Source organism: Vombatus ursinus, unplaced genomic scaffold, assembly GCF_900497805.2.
Source record: "Vombatus ursinus unplaced genomic scaffold, bare-nosed wombat genome assembly UNPS02014797.1, whole genome shotgun sequence".
NCBI classification, from domain to species: Eukaryota; Metazoa; Chordata; class Mammalia; order Diprotodontia; family Vombatidae; genus Vombatus; species Vombatus ursinus.
This window is the reverse complement of record NW_020954575.1, coordinates 15,895,896-15,913,005: the sequence shown is the minus strand read 5'-3', so window position 1 is coordinate 15,913,005 and position 17,110 is coordinate 15,895,896. Positions and strand designations below refer to the sequence as shown.

Below are 17,110 nucleotides of genomic sequence, written 5' to 3'. Positions count from 1 at the left end.
TTTATTTCTATTACCAATTACAAGTAAAAAATTTGAACATGCTTTTTTTTTTTTAATTTTGAGTTCCAAATTCTCCCCCTGCTCCATTCCTGAGATAGTAAGCAATTTTATATAGTTTATACATGTGCAATCTTGGAAAACATAATTTCCATATTAATCATGTTGTGAAAGAAAACACAGGCCAAGAAAAAACCCACAATAATAAAATGTATTCTTTGATCTACATTCAGATTCCATTAGTTCTGTCTCTGGAGATAGATAGCATTTTTCATCATGAGTCTTTTGGAATTATCTTGGATCATTGTATTGCTGAGGATTAGCTAAGTCATGCACAATTGATCATCATATGATATTACTGTCACTGTGTATGCTGTTCTGCTGGTTCTGCTCCCTTCATTTCGCATCAGTTCATGTGTTTTCTCAGGTTTTTCTGAAATCATCTTACTCATTATTTTATAGCACAATCATATGCCACAACTTGTTCAGCCATTCCCAGATTGATAGACATCCCCTCAATTTCCAACTCTGCCACCACAAAAGAGCTGCTATAAATATTTTTGTGCAAATAAGTCCTTTACCCTTTTCTTCTTTTTTTAATCTCCTTGAGGCACAGACCTAGTAGCGGTATTGCTAGATCAAAGGATATACATTTGGGCATAGTCTAATACCATTTTTTATTGAATTAATTGCCTTTAGTTATTTAATTTTGGATTTTTTCTGGAACCTGCTAATGATAGTAAGTAGGGTGTCCTCTAAACAATGTTTTTGAGAATCCCTTGGACAGCAAGGAGGTTAAATCAGTCAATACTTATAAGAAATTCAGGCTACTTAGTGGAAGGTCAAATATTGAATCTGAAGCTTAAGAACTTTGACCACATAATGAGAAGATGAGACTCATGGAAAAGACTCTGATGTTGGGAAAGGTTGGAAGGCAAAAAGAAAAGAGAAAGGGAGAAGATGAGGTAGATGGAAATTATCATGGAAACAACAAACATGAATTTGGACAGACTTTGAGAGATAGTGGAGGATAGAAGGGTGCTGTGGTTCATGGGGTCACAGAGAGTCAGACGGGACTGAACAAGGACATCTTCTATCATTCCTACTACATTGTAAGCTTGCTAAGAATAAGAACCATCTCATATATTTCTATCACCTTTAACTTCTAGCACGGTGATTGCCAACGGTTGAAGATAAATGTTTGTTGAATGAATGTTTTTAGTCTGAAGCAGTTGTTTTCAGCCTATGGGTTGCTGACTCCTAGAGGGCTATAGAATTATTACAAAGGAGCCATCCCATCTAATGACTCAATATAATAAATATTATAAGGATTAAAATGAATAAAATATAAATAGTATAAATAAGCAAATGTTTTCTACTGATTGAATTAGTAATATACATATTTATTACTATTTTTAAACATGTAAGTGCTATTATGATAATTTTTTTCAGTTAATAGAAACTAATAGTACACTTATGTGAAGCTCTGATGTTTTTTTATATTGAAATGGGAGTCCCTTTTCCAATCTTTTTAGTGTATTGGCTTAGAACCTTTATTATTTACTTTTAGCATTCTTTTAAAATTTTGAGCCAAAATTCTGTGCCTCCCACACCCACTGAGAAGGCAAGCAATATGATATCAGTTATACATGTGAAATTATGCAAAACATTAACCATATTTCAAAAAAAACCCCAAGAAATGAAAAAGTTATACATCAGTCATTTTGAGTCCTTTGGAATTGTCTTGGATCATTATATCGATCAGAGTAACCAAGTCTTTCCCAATTGATCATCGTTACAACCTGCCGTTACTAGGTACAATGATCTCCTGGTTCTTTCATTTCACTTTGCATCTGTTCATATGGTTCTTGCCATGTTTTTCTGAAACCACACCTCTCACATGACTGATTCTTTTTAATATAAGTTGGGATTTAGGGTGGTCTTAAGATGATTTTTAAGGCTAGTTAAATGTGAAAGTGGAATTCTAGTCAATGAAAACATGATAGCAATAAAAAACTATACTGGATTTTCTAAATTTTGCAAAACTCCTTTTTGTATTCAGTTTTAATAGCACATTTTTGCTAATTGACATCTTTGGGAAAGAAACAGGCAATTAGAAATAATTTTGCATGTGGTGTTTAATTTCTTTTAAAACAGCAGACCTTGATTTTTTTGGTGTGAATCATTACACTTTTCTATTTGAGTCTCTTTTTTGGGTGCCATTTGGGAAGGCAATGCCACTTAACATATTTTCACTCTCAAAATGTGTTTTCTTAGATTGCAGTTAAACAGGGGAACCAACTGCAGATGAATGTCTATGAGAGGCATCATGCTGTAGATGAAGCCCCACAGCCTGGTTACAAGCATCCACAGGATCCACCTGGGACTGAAAAACAACCAGCTGTTCGGGCAGGGAAGAAACCACTTGCACATTACTCTTCATTGGTGAGAGCCCTGGGATCAGAGATGAGAACGCAAGAGGAACCCACAGCACAGGTGTGATGGAAATGGATCTGACTTCCTGGGAATTTTTTCCCTTCTTTCTGCTTCACTGTCTGTGATGTGTTCAAGGTTTGATGTATTCACGTGACTTTCCTTGAATCTTTATTGGGTTTGGGGGAGCTATCTTCTTATTTCTTGACTTATGTCTGATTTAAGAAGAAAAAAAAGCAACAGATTTTTGGGATGTGTTTTCTTCCTTACAGCTTTCACTCACTCCCTGTGAAGCTGACAAACCTCAAGATAAGCCACCAGACTGGTTCACAAGTTACTTGGAGATGGTGAGTATGTTTGCTGCAACAGTTTTCATACAAGATACGTGGAAAAACGGGGGTGGGGGGGGTGGGGGGGTGGAAGGAAAAGGGGAGAGATCTTTTAGGGGATAAAAAGAAGAATCTATAAGCACAGAAAGAGGATATTCAGGGTCTTAATCTTTGAGATTATTGTTTAGTACTTTCCTTGAACCAAATTAGCTATGGGAGGAATTCCTCTGTGCTGTGTTTTGGGTGCAGTTAGCCAGAAAGCCCTGGGATTTCAGATTAAATTGGTGCCATTTTTTTCTTTTCCCATTTTATATACCAAGATTACTTTTTTCTTCTGTCCTGGTTTCAGTTTAGAGAACAAGTGGTTAAAGAAACGGTTGAGAAGCTTGATCAGAAATTAAGGGACAAGTTGGTCCTCCAGGGTCCATCTTTGGAATCCTGCTCCTCAGCGTTATCCATGCCTGTTTCGGAAGAAACACTATCATTGCCAGGAAATCAATGTGACTGGCTTATGACTTGCAGCAATTGCCAAAGAAGAATCATCGGCATACGTTACCAGTGTAGGTGAGCAGCAGGAGCAGAGAATTGTTATCTGTTATTTACCTTAGGGCAAAAATACAGCAAATATATATTGAACATTAGTATATTTAGGGCACTTTGCTAGATGTTAAGGAAGATAAAAAATTTTACATATATCACAGTTGCTATGTTTATGGGACTTGCAATTAAATAAAATATTAACCTTCTTGGCCTCCTGCATATGTGTAGGAGAAAAGTAAGCTGGGCATAATACCTCAGATGTGAGCTTTGGATACTGAAATCCTGGCTCAGAAAATAGCAGTTATGCTTTTGTCCACACGTTACATAGACTATGTATTTAGCAGAGTAACCGATCAGGTCTGTATGATATTAGGCACTGGTGACTGAGCTAATGTACAGATCTGACTTCATGACTCAAAGATTCTTTCTACCTTTTGCCAGGTTGCATAGATTATTTTGGCTAGATATGCTCTTACTCTTAGTATCAGTAGGGCTAGTCAAAGTTTCTACTCCCAGTATTAAAAAGTAACAATAATAATAACATAGTCTTTGGTAATTTTCAAATTGTTCAGAGTGTTTTCTTTCATATATGTCATTCACCCTTTCCACAACCTATGAAATAGACGTGAGTAGACATTGTTAGTGCTGGGGAAATGGAGGTGATAAACATAAAATGGCTTGTGAAAGGACAAACAAGTTGATGACTCAGCAATGACTCAGAAATCTGGTCATTGCTATCCTGTGGCTCTTCCTACTGTGGCACTTCATCTTTTGTTAAATATGTGACATATTCTTTCTACAGCTTATGTCCCTCTTACAATATATGTGAATTGTGTGAAGCAGGGTCGTATACCCATGACCCTAACCATATCCTCTTGAAGCTACGGAGACCAATTATGGGTTCTTCTGAAACACATACTCACACAAAGCTCTCCCCTCCTCGTCTACCAGCTGCTATAGAGCAAGTCAGGTAAGGCCATGGATGTGGTGTTGGGAACTCAGTATGTTAGCTTGGCTTTGCTAATTGTGTATGTAGCCTCTCACTGGTAGAGATAGGGGTTGTTTCTCAATATCCAAAGGATTATTGCTAAGGCTTTCATTAATCTCTCATTTTACAGACTCCAGAAGCAGATGGACAAGAACTTTCTTAAGGCAGAGAAACAAAGGTTGCGAGCTGAGAAGAAACAGAGAAAGGCTGAAGTTAAAGAACTTAAGAAGCAGCTTAAGCTTCATAGGAAGATTCATCTGTGGAACTCTATCCATGGGCTGCAGAGCCCCAAATCGCCTCTTGGTAGGCCAGAGAGCGTCCTTCACTCAAGCACTCTAATGTAAGCAGAGGCCCTTAAAGGCTGCCTAGGGCTTTCTCTCTAGTTCTCCAGAATAATAAATTTTGGGGTCAGAGGTCAAGTTTGGACCTATACTTGGGGAGGGAGGTAGGGGGTTAGCTTACTTTAAAGCTTCTAGAACCCAAACCTTTTAAAATGCTCAGTTTTCTGAACAAAGTTTTACGTTGTTGTGTTGTTGTTTTTTTTTTATTGTTGTGATGACTGCTGAAAGTATAAAAGCCCTTTCCAAGAAAATTCAAAGTCATTAAGGGTCCAGAGTACATGGGACTGTCATTCCTGTTGACCAGCTGTGCAATCACTGTATGTCAGAGTGTAGAAGAGAAATTATAAGTGTCTGGCTCTGTAGTGGTTTTATTTACAGTTACTTTTATTTATTGTAACATTAGTTTTCTGTCTCAAATGTCAAATGTACACTTTGGCTTTTTTTTTTTAAGGGTAGCCTCTTTGTTCACTGTGCTGGGTATTCATAAGACGTCATATTAGTAAGAGAATTAATGGATAGATATCCTAATCTGTGTGCAGGCTCCCCATGCAACCTTGTGCTCCAGTTGTGCCAACTCTGAGTGCAGCATTTGTGGATGAGAATGTGCCAGATGGGACCCACCTTCAACCAGGAACCAAATTTATCAAACACTGGAGGATGAAGAATACAGGAAATGTCAAATGGAGTGCAGAAACAAAGGTATTTCCTTTACAGACACGAACATAGAATGTGAGTTTGGAGTGGCAGAGGGCTTAATTGATTATTTTTCTTTGTTCCATTATTTTCTTTTTTCAGCTGAAATTCATGTGGGGAAACCTAACATTGGCTTCTACTGAAAGGAAGGATGTTTTGGTGCCCTATTTAAAAGCTGGCCATGTGGGAATTGTGTCTGTTGAGTTCATAGCCCCAGCCTTGGAGGGAACCTATACTTCACACTGGCGCCTTTCTCACAAGGGTGAGCAGTTTGGGCCCAGGGTCTGGTGCAGCATCATTGTGGACCCTTTCCCTACTAGAGAAAATCTTGAAGACAATGAAAAAGTCTCTTTCAGCACCAACAAAGTTGATGATCTCTCCTGTCAGCAAGAGGCAAGTATTGTCAAGCTTTGACCCTGTACCTTTTCCTGGTGGTGGCTCTCTTCTCCTGTGGCTTTCCCCGACACTTGTATCCTGCAGTGGTCTCTCCTTGACCCTCTTCTTCTTTTTAGACTCTAATCTTCGCTCCTCTCATGCTGAAATTCAGCTGTGCCTTCCATGATCTCTAGACCCGTATTTCCAACTGTCTCCCCTGGATGCTGTCTTTACTTGGGTCTTCCACTAGCAGCTCAAACCCAGGATCTCCCAAAGCAAACTTATTATTGATCCCTCTGAAACTGTTAACTTCTTTTGTCTACTCTTTATGTCCATGGTACCACCACTCACCCAGGGTCCCATGTTAGAAACTTTGCTGCTGCCTTGCCACTTTCTCATCTGGCACATTCAGCCTGCTGGTTATCAGATTTTCTCCTCCTTTGTAACCCTTTCCAGCATTTATCCCCTCCTCTTTTCCCCACTGCCACCAGCATAGTGCGTAAGCTTTCCTTCCTACCTGCCTACCTGGATTTTTGTAGTAACCTTCTAATTATAGGTCTTTTTGTGTTCACTCTTTCCTCATTGTTCATTCAAATGCCTAAATAATTTTCTGTATGCATAGAGCTAATCAATCAATTGCTTAACAAACAGTTACTAAGCACCTGCCAAGTGCCAAGCCTAATAGTGCTTAATGCTGGGATTACAAAGGTATCAATGAGGGAAGCAACATATATACGTATAAGTAGATTGTTCAGTCGTTTCAGTTGTGTCTCCTTGTGACCCCATTTGGGGTTTTCTTGACAGAGATACTGAGTGGTTTGCCATTTCCTTCTCCAGCTCATTTTCCAGGTAAGAAAACAGGCAAACAGGGTTACATGACTTGCCCAGGGTCACACAGTGTCTGAGGCTGGATGTGAACTCTGGAAGAGGAGTATTCCTGACTAGACACAAAATACATATAAATTAATTTGGGTCGGGGAAGAGGGAGGAGGGACTAAGTCATTGGGAGAATCAGGTAAGGCCTCAGGTTAGAGGTGTGGCGTGAGCTGAGCTTTGAAAGAAGCTGGGGCTTCGTAGAAATAGAGGTTTGGGGGAAGGAGTATTACAGGCATGAGGCAGGGCCATCCTTTGCCAAAGCACTGAATCAGGACATGGAATGTCATGTGTGAGGGGAGTCTAGAGTGTGGGAAGAGGAATAAAGTGGAAGGAGTGTAAAGAGGTAGGCTCGAACCAAATTGTGAAGGGCGATAAATCCCAAAGGAGTTTGTAGCTGATCCTAGAGACGATAGGAAGCCACTGGAGCTTCTTTAGGTAGGGAGTGACATGGCCTGGCCTTTGCTTTAGAAACATGTTGTTGGCTGCTGTGTGGAGACTCGATTGGGGAAGGGACAGACTAGAGACCACTCAGGAGGCTTTTGCAGTAGTTCAGTGGACAAGTCACTTAATCTGTCGAATGAGGGAGTTAGTCTAATTCAGGGGTTCTTAAAACCGTTTTTTGTGTCATGGACCCTTTGGCCAGCCTGGTGAAACCATTGAGTCTTTAGAATAATGTTTGTTGCTTACATTCATAATTGGAGAAAAAGCTAAATTTTAGTGAAAATAAAGGTGTAATTTTTTTCGTCTCCAAATTCATGGACTTTCAGAAACCACAGACTCTAGGTTAAGAACCCCTGGTTTAAATTACTCCTAAGGTGTCTTCTAGCTCTCAATCCTAAGAGGCTGTCTCAGTTCCTCTTCTAAAAAATCTTCAGGCAGTTTCCCATTGCCTACTAAGTAAATTTCAGACTCCTTTGTTTCACATTCAAGGCCTTCAGCAATCTGACACCACTTTACCTTTCTAACCTTGGCTCCTATTACTCATTTCTGTTCACTTAATGCTATAGACAAACTATCCCCAAACATACCCTGTACTTTCCAGACCCCATGCCATTGTTCACGCTGTTCTCTTATTTCTGAAATGCCCTTTCTCCTTCATTTACATACTGAATTCCTAGTCATTCTTCTTAAGCCATCTCAAATGCCATCTCTTCCAAGAAGCCTTCCCTTATTCTTATTCCCCTATTAATAATGAATTTCTTACCCATATAGCACTTTGTTTAACCACTTTTTTTTTCCGGAAAATTAACCCATTTTGTTGATGCATTATAATTGCTCTACATTTTATCATATTACATTGAAAATGCAAGCTACTTTGCAAAACCAAACATTAAATTCAAAGATAAACTATGTTTTGCGCAATGTACCCTTTTCCCATTTGTTGTTGTTTAGTCGTGTCCAACTCTTTGGGACCCTGTGGATCATCACATGCCAGGCCTTTCTATCCTCCATTGTCCTTTTACCATAGTTAAAGTATTAAGTTTAAAAAGTTAAATGTCTATATTAAGCTTTTAAAATATTGATATTTCCTTTGTTAAAATTATTATTTTACATATCCCTTAAGTACATCTGCAGTACAAATCAGTAGTTCTCAAAAACTACCTCTTTCTAGAGGGTTTTTTTGGGGGGGGTGAGGCAATTGGGGTTAAGTGACTTGCCGAGGGTCACACAGGTAGTGTTATGTGTCTGAGGCTGAATTTGAACTCAGGTCCTCCTGATTCCAGGGCCAGTGCTCTATCCACTGCACCACCTAGCTGTCCCTCTAGAGGTTTTTAAAAGGAAGAGCACAACCAGAAAAAGGAAGAAGGCAAGGAATAGCACACAAGAGATGGCATATCAAATACATTTAATAAAATACGAATTTCATTGCAATACCAAGGACTCAAAACAAATACTGTTTTTCAAGTTGAATCTGAAATCACGTATTATGTAAACTTTAGAAACAACCACCCATGTAGATGTGCTGCACTATCCATCAGTTTTTAAAAATAAATAAGGAAGCAGGCTCAGGCCTTGTCCCTAAGCAAACTATCCTAACCAATGGATTCTGCGTAACAGTGATGAAATGAGACGTGTAGATTACCGTGCACAGCCGGCTGAGGCAGCTCTGATTTTTCTGACTGCAGGTGAACAGACAGATAAAATAGATGCCATTTCAGAACCACAAGAACTGGCTCGAGATGCATTTCTCCATGAGGAGATTCCCAACCCAGGACTGATAGTCACTCTGTTACCCCATGAGAACACTCAGACTCTGGAGCTTTTGCCACTTTCTAACATACTTCTCATATAATACTGCGTATTCTAGTTATGTGTTTCATTTTACCTCCTTACTAGACAATGAGATTGATAAATTTGGGGACCATGTTGTATCTAAACTTTGTATCTTTCTGAGTGCCTGCTATAGTGCTGTAGAAGTAATAAGTACTTAGTAAATATTTTGTCAAACCATTGAGTTACTCAGAATAAAGGAGTTATTCTAAGGTGACTTAGAAGCTTCCTAAGTGACTATATAAGAGTATTTTCCTGGACATGAAGAACCAACTTCCACTCGTCAGGATAGTCACACGTTTCCGGCTTGCTTAGTTCCAGTGACCTGAGTTTGAGCTGCCATTAAGTTTCTTTGCATCTCTATGTAATTTGGACCATTATTGGAAATACTTTAATTCTGAAATATTGAGAGAAATCCCGGCCTATGCTGACCTGTGGGTTTATGTAACCTTGAGAACATAGCTCTTTTTGGCTTCCATTAAATTGTCATTTTCATTTCTGCTTCGTGCAGGGACTTTTGCCAGGCAATTACCCTACTTTAATGGCTTCATTTTTGTTTTCTAAATTTTGGGGGGTATATGAGGGTGAATAATTTCAGACTACTTACAGATTTCTAGTGAGGGTCTGAAGTTTATCCTGTTGGGTTCCACAGGAGGCCTTCCCACTTGCTGAAGAGGAAATTCAGATTGATGAAGTGACAGAGTCAACAGAGGGAGCAGAAACTCGCATCCCACGGAAGATCAAAAGTGAGAGGGAGCTCTACATCCCATCCGTGGACCTCCTCACTGCCCAGGTAGAAGAGGGAATCCCTTTGAGGGATGGGGCAGGGAGAGTCCTGGGAAAGAAGTTTTTATAGCTCTGATGAAAAAAAGGAGACTTACTAAGAATTGATTTGAGAACGTAAAGGCTATATCCACTCTTGACTCATGATTTCCATGGATAATGTTAGGATCACCCATAGTTCGGGCTTTTTTGGGGGTCCCTATATAACCCATGGCTGGTAGCTTTCACCGCATGAAAATGTGGCAGAATGAACCAGTTTCTCTTGGATTTGGGACGGTCATCCCCTACCCCTATATAACCTTCCTTTAGTTGCTGTTCTTTTTGGCTTTTTGGTGAGGCAGTCGGGGTTAAGTGACTTGCCCAGGTTATACAGCCTAGTAAATGTCAAGTGTCTGAGGCTGGATTTGAACTCAGGTCCTTCTGATTCCAAGGCCAGAGCTCTATCCATTGCACCACCTAGCTGCCCCTAGTTGCTATTCTTGTCACATAGCCAGCCCTTCTACACTAGATCGCATTTCCTTTCTCCTCCTTTCAGAACAGTTAATGGGGGCAGCTAGGAGGCGCACATAACACTTACTAGCTGTGTGACCCTGGGCAAGTCACTTAACCCCATTGTTTAACCAAAAAAACCCAAAAAACCATTAATGGCTCAATTTCAGTTTAGCCTTTCTCTTTCAGCTTGGGGTGGAAGGCCATGAGTTAGAGGGGAAGAGAGTCTTGGGTGATATGGTACCAGGGTTCTGTGTGGGCTGTTGAACAGAGAGAAGTCTTGGCACCATCATGGTGCGATAGCCCCACTAACGTTGTCCATGTTTTTTTCCAGGATCTGCTGTCATTTGAGTTACTAGACATAAACATTGTTCAAGAGCTAGAGCGAGTGCCCCACAACACCCCAGTAGGTAAGAATGCCACTAAACTCACGTTTTTCATTTTCATAGGCAGCTGCCAGGTACACAGGTACTGCAGCTGAGGCTTTATGAAACTTGATATTTTACTATAAGAAAGTGGATTTTGGAGATTGGTTCCTTTTCTAGAGTCCAGCCTCATATCAGAGGTGCTTAGTTCTAAGAGATGTGACTCCTTTTCACCCATTGTCTATCAGAGGCTATTTTACACATCTGTGAGTCTTCTTGCATTGAGTGGAGTTCTACTTTATATTGTGTCTAGATTGTTTTGGCTAAAGCCTGTATCTACTTCTTCCTTTACATCAGGATTTATAGTTGCTTACCTTTGTCATTGACATCTAAGAAGGTGTTTGTCTGCTTCTGATATTTCCTACGTTGGTCTGTCAGAGGGGCTTGTGCAACTAGTGTCCTGGGCTCCTTGAACTTGAGAGGTGGCAAGAAGTTTGTGGCTATTTCTCACCTTTAGCAGTGACTTATGTTTGAAAGATGATACTTTTTTCTTGGTTGATTGTTTTCCTGTTTCTTGTTCAGATATGACCCCCTGCATGTCTCCTCTACCACATGACAGCCCTTTGATAGAGAAACCGGGTTTGGGACAGATACAAGAGGAGAGTGAAGGGACAGGATTTAAAGTGCTTCCTGGTAAGAGAATGTGTATGAATGTATATTTATAACCTTCTGCTACCCCATTAAACTTGTCTCAGTGCTTGAGAGATGTTTCTGTACCACATGAAGTCCCTTCACCTTCAGGTGACATTGATAGCTGCTGCTTCTTGTTTAGCCTATTATTGCAGGTGATGAGTGTGAATTGGACCAAACTCTTGCATGTGTTAAGTACAAAGTGCTTACAAGGATTTGCTCTTTTTCAGATTCCACAGTGGCATCAGGGAATAAGGCTGAGAATACTGTTCCTGCAGAAGAAGGTGAAGAAGACCTGAGTGGGACCCAGTTTGTCTGTGAAACTGTAATCCGCTCCCTTACCTTGGATGCTGCCCCTGACCATAACCCACCTCGAAGACCCAAGCCCCTGCAGAGTGAGTATGTGAGCAGCTTCTGCTCACTTCCTTCTACCAGTTTAGTGGCAGTGCGGGGTTAAAAGTGTCTTATCCATACACTGATGGTGAAGGTAAAGGACTTTGATTATGATTGTACTCTTGTTTATTCATTAGGCTCTCTGCATATGCTGCCTGACAACATCAGTTATGGTACCAGGAGTGAAGAAACCATCAGAACTCGGTTCTCCCCTTCTCTTGAAGAAGAGCCACAGCCCCAGCTCATTGAGGAGAAGCAGCTCGTCCAGTCAGATGACTTCAGCAAAGACAAATCCTCACGTGAGTCCAAGAGTCTCTTCAGAGTAGGTCTTGGGGTTTGGAGGAGTAGTACAGGAAATTATGGCAGCAGCCACAGGCAAGGAGAATTTTTTGGGTGAGAGCGTACATTTTTACTTAATGTCTAGAAGTCAGATCTCACTATGACTAAAACCATTATATCAAGACAGAGTCTAAGCCAATGGCTGATCTGTTTCCAATAATGCCTAACTTACAGTAAAGTTAAAGAATTTGGTAAGGCTACATTTCTTATAATGAAATTTAGTCTATATTCTCTACTGAGAATGACCTTGAAGACCCATAACAATAATTGTGACCTTCTTTAAATGGGTTACCCCAGGATTCACCATCTAGAATTTTTTTTTCAACCTTTTAATGGTTGCAGTAAACCAACAGGCAGATTTTTGTTCTGAACTCCTGTCTCAGAGCAGTCCTAGTGATGGCCCTTCTCCTTGTGGATGGCTACTCCTCATTTTAAGCTCCATCTGTCATGCTTCTTTGAAGTGCATTTGTCTTATTCTCCTGAGCTGTGTTCTCTCCAGTCCTTTCTGTCCTGACTAGAACATCACCCTGATTCGGCCAGCAGGCAGCCTGCTTTTGGTCTTCCATCGCCACTTGGATTCCCGTTTCCAGCCTGTGCCTCATGCTTTGCTCTGACTAGCAATGTGACATGCTTACAGAACAGCTAAACGTTGGTTGCTTTCATCCTTTAGCACATTCCATTCTTCCTGAGGAGAGACTGATGAGTGATGAAAAAAAGGACACTGTCCAGGTGGTGGAGGATGAAGAGGAGGAGGAACTTAAAGATGAAGTCCGAAGTCAAGGCTCTTCTGCTTCTTCTGAGGATTACATCATCATCTTGCCTGAGTGCTTTGATACAAGCCGCCCCCTGGGGGAGTCCATGTATAGTTCTGCTCTCTCACAGCCAGGCCTGGAGCGGCTCATGGAGATAGAGCAGGTGGTCAAGGCTGAGCAAGAGCCAGCTGAGGCTTATGAAGGGCTTCCTAGAGGGGAAAACCAGCAGCAAGGGCACAGCATCAATGATATTCTGACAACATCACAGACTCTGGATGCAGTGCTTCTCACTCCAGAGGTGGTGGGGCCTCCAGGACAGCTGTCCAGGTATCATTTGCCCTTCCCCTCAGCTGGATGCTGGGAGAAAGGTCAACCAGTTCTTGAAATATGTTTCTTCACCATGGGAACAGTTTTTTTCCCTCCCACTTGGCACAGTATGGATATAGATGCTATACTTCCCTGTACCACTTGATCTTTAACTTTAAAAAAATTTTTTAACCAACATTAAATTAAAGGCAAATTAGATAGTTTTTTGTATGGATTAGAGGTCTACTTCAGTTTGTCTACAAAAGAAGGTTTTACCAGCTAGCTTCTCTCTCGATACTTGGTATGAGGTTAAGCTTTCTCTCCCTTATTGTTATTTGGTTCACAGATGGAGGCAGTGAAAACAGATTAGCATAAACAGTTCATAATCAGAAAGTTAAATCTGCTGTAGAAAAAGCATAATGCATTTTAAAGCAAATGTATAAACTATTTATACATTATCCCCTTCACTGATCAATTAGCATGGAAGGTAATCAAGAATTTACTGTAATTATATCAACTCCTTTAGTGAGGCAGGAGTTAGAATTTGTCGTTATTTAATACGTATTCAAGTCAGCAACATTGTTTACTGTGTGCTAGGCACTAGGAAGTAAAGGTATTGTGAACACTATGTCTGAAAAAGGAAGCCAGTGCTATTAGAACTTAACTCTGAGCCCTCTGGTGAGACCCGAGTTCTAGGTCACCCTGGGGTCAGGCAGCCCAAATCAAGATTAGAGCATTCCCTGTGCATTTGTGTTGTGCTGATTTTATCCTCATTACAACTCTATGGGTATCTCACAGTTCATTTCAATGTTATTTTTTTGGAAGCAGTCCTTCATCTCTTCGGAATACTAATTCTGCAGAAACAGATTTGCCAGTTACCATTCAAGAATTTTCTCCAGTTCCTGATCAAGTAAGAGGAGGTACTGATAAGCTAGTGCTTTTTCCTTCTTCACTACTTTCAATAGGAGATGCTGAATAATCCCAGGAATGTTTGTTTCTTGTACTTTTATTTCTGTTCTTCCCAAACTTAGGTTTATTAAATTTGAAGAGATTATGGGGAGTATGCTACATATCTAAAGTATTTAGACCATTAATTTGTATGACAGGATCAGAGGGATTTTTTTTTAACTGGGGACCTATCCAATTATTAGCTGCTTTGCCATTTATCCAAATCCACAGAATTTCCCAAAAAACGTATTTTAGAGGGGAAAAAAATACTCAGGTCCCCAAAATAGCTACTAAGGGAATTTGGGAAATTCATTTTTGTCTTTTTGTTGCTGTCTCTAACCAATAATTCTTTTGCTTTCAGAGCCCAGGGCTTCATCAGGACTTGTAAATAGTAGACAGAAGAGCTATGAAAACTCAAGGTAACTGGACCTTGTACAGTCTCCTCTTCTGAAGCAATTGGATAGCCCTTAATGTATTTTTCATTTTAAGAGTGCCTATGCCAGTGTCTAGAGAGCAATGAAAGCAATCCATTATTCTTGCATTTCCATTTCTCCTAAAATGGTTGGGCAGTACATTGAACTTAAAAAGCAAAAGTTATTGTGTAAGATCTTTGACCTTCCCAGACCAGGAACGTCCCCCATTCACCCTACCCCCAACACATATATACACATAAAATCATGTCATTATGGTCAGGGTAGAGACCAGAAAGGTCTCTTAGTACAATGGCAGGAGCAGTGATATGGAGTCAGAAGAACACTTACTACCTGTGTGACCTTTGACAAATACTTATCTGGGCCTGAGTTTCCTTATTTGTAAGATAAGGGGTTGGATTGGATGATCTCTAGGGCACACCCTCCTCCCCCAATCTCTGATTCTAAAGCAGGAAAATTGATTGTAGTTAGTATGTGGGAAACAAACCTTTCCTCTCATAAGTTCCTAACTTTATTTTTGCCCTGACTCCCCATCCTTAAAAATCATCTTCCTATTTCATTGAGAAGATTGAGGACCCCTGATGGTTACATTTGAAACTCTTCTCTTTCACACTTCTCAACATTATCACTCATTCTTTACTCTGGCTTCCTATTTCAGAGTACATGTATTCCTTGCCCCTTGCTGAGGCCATTTCTTCTATTCTGCACTGTATCCCACCCCTTCTTATCTCTTCCAGAGTCCCTTCAGTCTACTTCAGTAGTCAGCTCCCCTTTCTTTCCCATCTTCAGTTTTTCCCTTCAGTCTGGCTTCTTTTTATCTATAAACATATTCAGATCTCTCCAGTCCTTTAAAAAAAAAAGCCTTCCTTTATTATCCAAGTTCACTCCTGCCCTTTATAGCCAAACTTATAGAAAATTGTCTCCACTGTCCTTTCTGTGACCCCTCACAAAGCTGCCTTTGACCTTTACCAGTCTCCTGAAACTGTTCTCTTCCAAGGTCACCAGTCGCCACCTAATTACAGATCCAGTGGTGCTTTTCTCTATTCTTGTCCTCCTGGACCTCTCTGCAGCCTTTGATATTGTTGTCGACCACTACATTCTTCTGTGGACTCTCTTCCTTTGGCTTCCAGTGCAGCAAACTTCCCCAGATTCCCTCCTACCCCTTACCTGCTCCTTCCCTGCCTCTCACTGGCTTCTCTTCCTTTTCCTAACATCTTAAGGCTTGTATACCACAAGATTTTGTCCTCATCCTCTTCACTGTGTGTGTGTGTGTGTGTGTGTGTGTGTGTATACACACGTGTACACACATACATGTATGCATATACCTGTATATGCGTGTATAGATACCCTCAGCTATCTTTTTCACATGCACACTTTCAATTATGAGTCCTATGCAGATGACCCTACATTTACACCTCCAGGCCTGACCTCCTACTGAGTTCCCTGTCCACATCTCCCCCTTCCTATGGGACATCTCGACCTTCCTCTGTCATTAGCACCTCAAACTTAATGTCTTCATGGTTTAGCTTACCTCACCCCTAGAAACCTGTTCTTCGTGTTTCTATCTATGATGTCATTATTCCCCCCACATGCTCCCACATTTGAAATTGATACCATCTTTGGCTTTTCTCTACTCCTTGAATCCAATTAGTTACCAGATCTTGCTGATTCAGTCTTTGAAGTCTTTCTCAACTCTATCCTCTAATGTCTTATCCCACTGCCACTCTAGAGTATGGTATAGTCTTCATTGCCAACTACCTGGATTATAGCAATAGTTTTTATGACAGGTTGTTTCTGGTTCTATTATCTTTCCCCTGAAAGCCATCTTTCACACTTATTTTCCTTATGTATAGATCTAATATGACCCTTGTGCTCAAAATTTTTCAGTGACTCGCTATTCAAGGCCATCTACAATCTAGGGCTACAGCTGTCCTTTTCCAAAAGCTCAATCCTCATATCATACTGAACTGCTTGTCATCTAAATATACCCTGCCCTTTCCTCTCACTGGGCCTTTACTTATATTTTTCTCTAAACCTGAAACGCCCTCCCTTTTTCCAACTTACTGATTTTTTTATTGGCCCTTTAAAATACAGCCAAAATACTACCTTTCTTTGTCATAATTCCATACTGCTGTCCATACTAATTCCATTTTTGTCCAGAATTCCATAAACTCTAATCTCATTGAAAGGTGGTTTTGGGTTTTTTTTGTTTTTGCAAGGCAGTCAGGGTTAAGTGACTTGCCTAGGGTCACACAGCTAGTAAGTGTCAAATGTTTGGTCTGAGGCTGGATTTGAACTCAGGTCCTCTCAATTCCACGGCTGGTTCTCTATTCACTGTGCTACATAGCTGCCCCTTAAAATGTGTCTTTTCAAAAGTTCTGGCACAATACTCTTTACACAGTAGATCCTTAAATCTTTGTTGAATTGAATTCTCTTTGGGAATTCTGTTGATTGACATTTCCACTGCTTTAGTATCAGAGTTGGCTTTCTCTTTGTAGAATACTGATTGAGAGATGCTTCTCTTGGATTAACTCAGAATAACTGCCACTTGCCCTTCTTTCTCTCCTCCCCCTTTCCTTCCTGGCATACACTTGGTGTCACAGGTATGGGGTTACTAGCCTGTAGAATCAGATTTCTTTAGTACAGTATTTGTTGCTTGCAACTGTGGAACTGAGTCTTCTAGAGTTGAACCAAAATGTGAACTTGAAAAACAGATATGAAGTTACCTAAGTGGATTTTCTTTTTAAAGGCGTATGTGTGTGTGTGGTGGT

At 40.4% G+C, this 17,110-nt stretch overlaps 1 protein-coding gene across 5 annotated transcripts in view; it reads left to right on the top strand.

Moving 5' to 3' along the window:
• NBR1 (NBR1 autophagy cargo receptor) overlaps nt 1–17,110 on the top strand; it is a 32,492-nt gene that overhangs the window by 12,937 nt on the left and 2,445 nt on the right. For 4 of the 5 annotated variants that reach the window (XM_027870600.1, XM_027870597.1, XM_027870596.1 and 1 more), the window contains exons 6-20: nt 2,275–2,493; nt 2,703–2,777; nt 3,109–3,323; nt 4,102–4,269; nt 4,418–4,627; nt 5,168–5,327; nt 5,424–5,714; nt 9,496–9,636; nt 10,450–10,525; nt 11,063–11,173; nt 11,401–11,565; nt 11,701–11,862; nt 12,573–12,981; nt 13,786–13,880; nt 14,270–14,327. In XM_027870600.1, coding sequence (XP_027726401.1) covers nt 2,275–2,493; nt 2,703–2,777; nt 3,109–3,323; nt 4,102–4,269; nt 4,418–4,627; nt 5,168–5,327; nt 5,424–5,714; nt 9,496–9,636; nt 10,450–10,525; nt 11,063–11,173; nt 11,401–11,565; nt 11,701–11,862; nt 12,573–12,981; nt 13,786–13,880; nt 14,270–14,327 — 2,555 coding nt within the window. The remainder of the gene's footprint in view (nt 1–2,274; nt 2,494–2,702; nt 2,778–3,108; nt 3,324–4,101; nt 4,270–4,417; nt 4,628–5,167; nt 5,328–5,423; nt 5,715–9,495; nt 9,637–10,449; nt 10,526–11,062; nt 11,174–11,400; nt 11,566–11,700; nt 11,863–12,572; nt 12,982–13,785; nt 13,881–14,269; nt 14,328–17,110) is intronic. The other variant, XM_027870599.1, reaches the window with a different exon arrangement.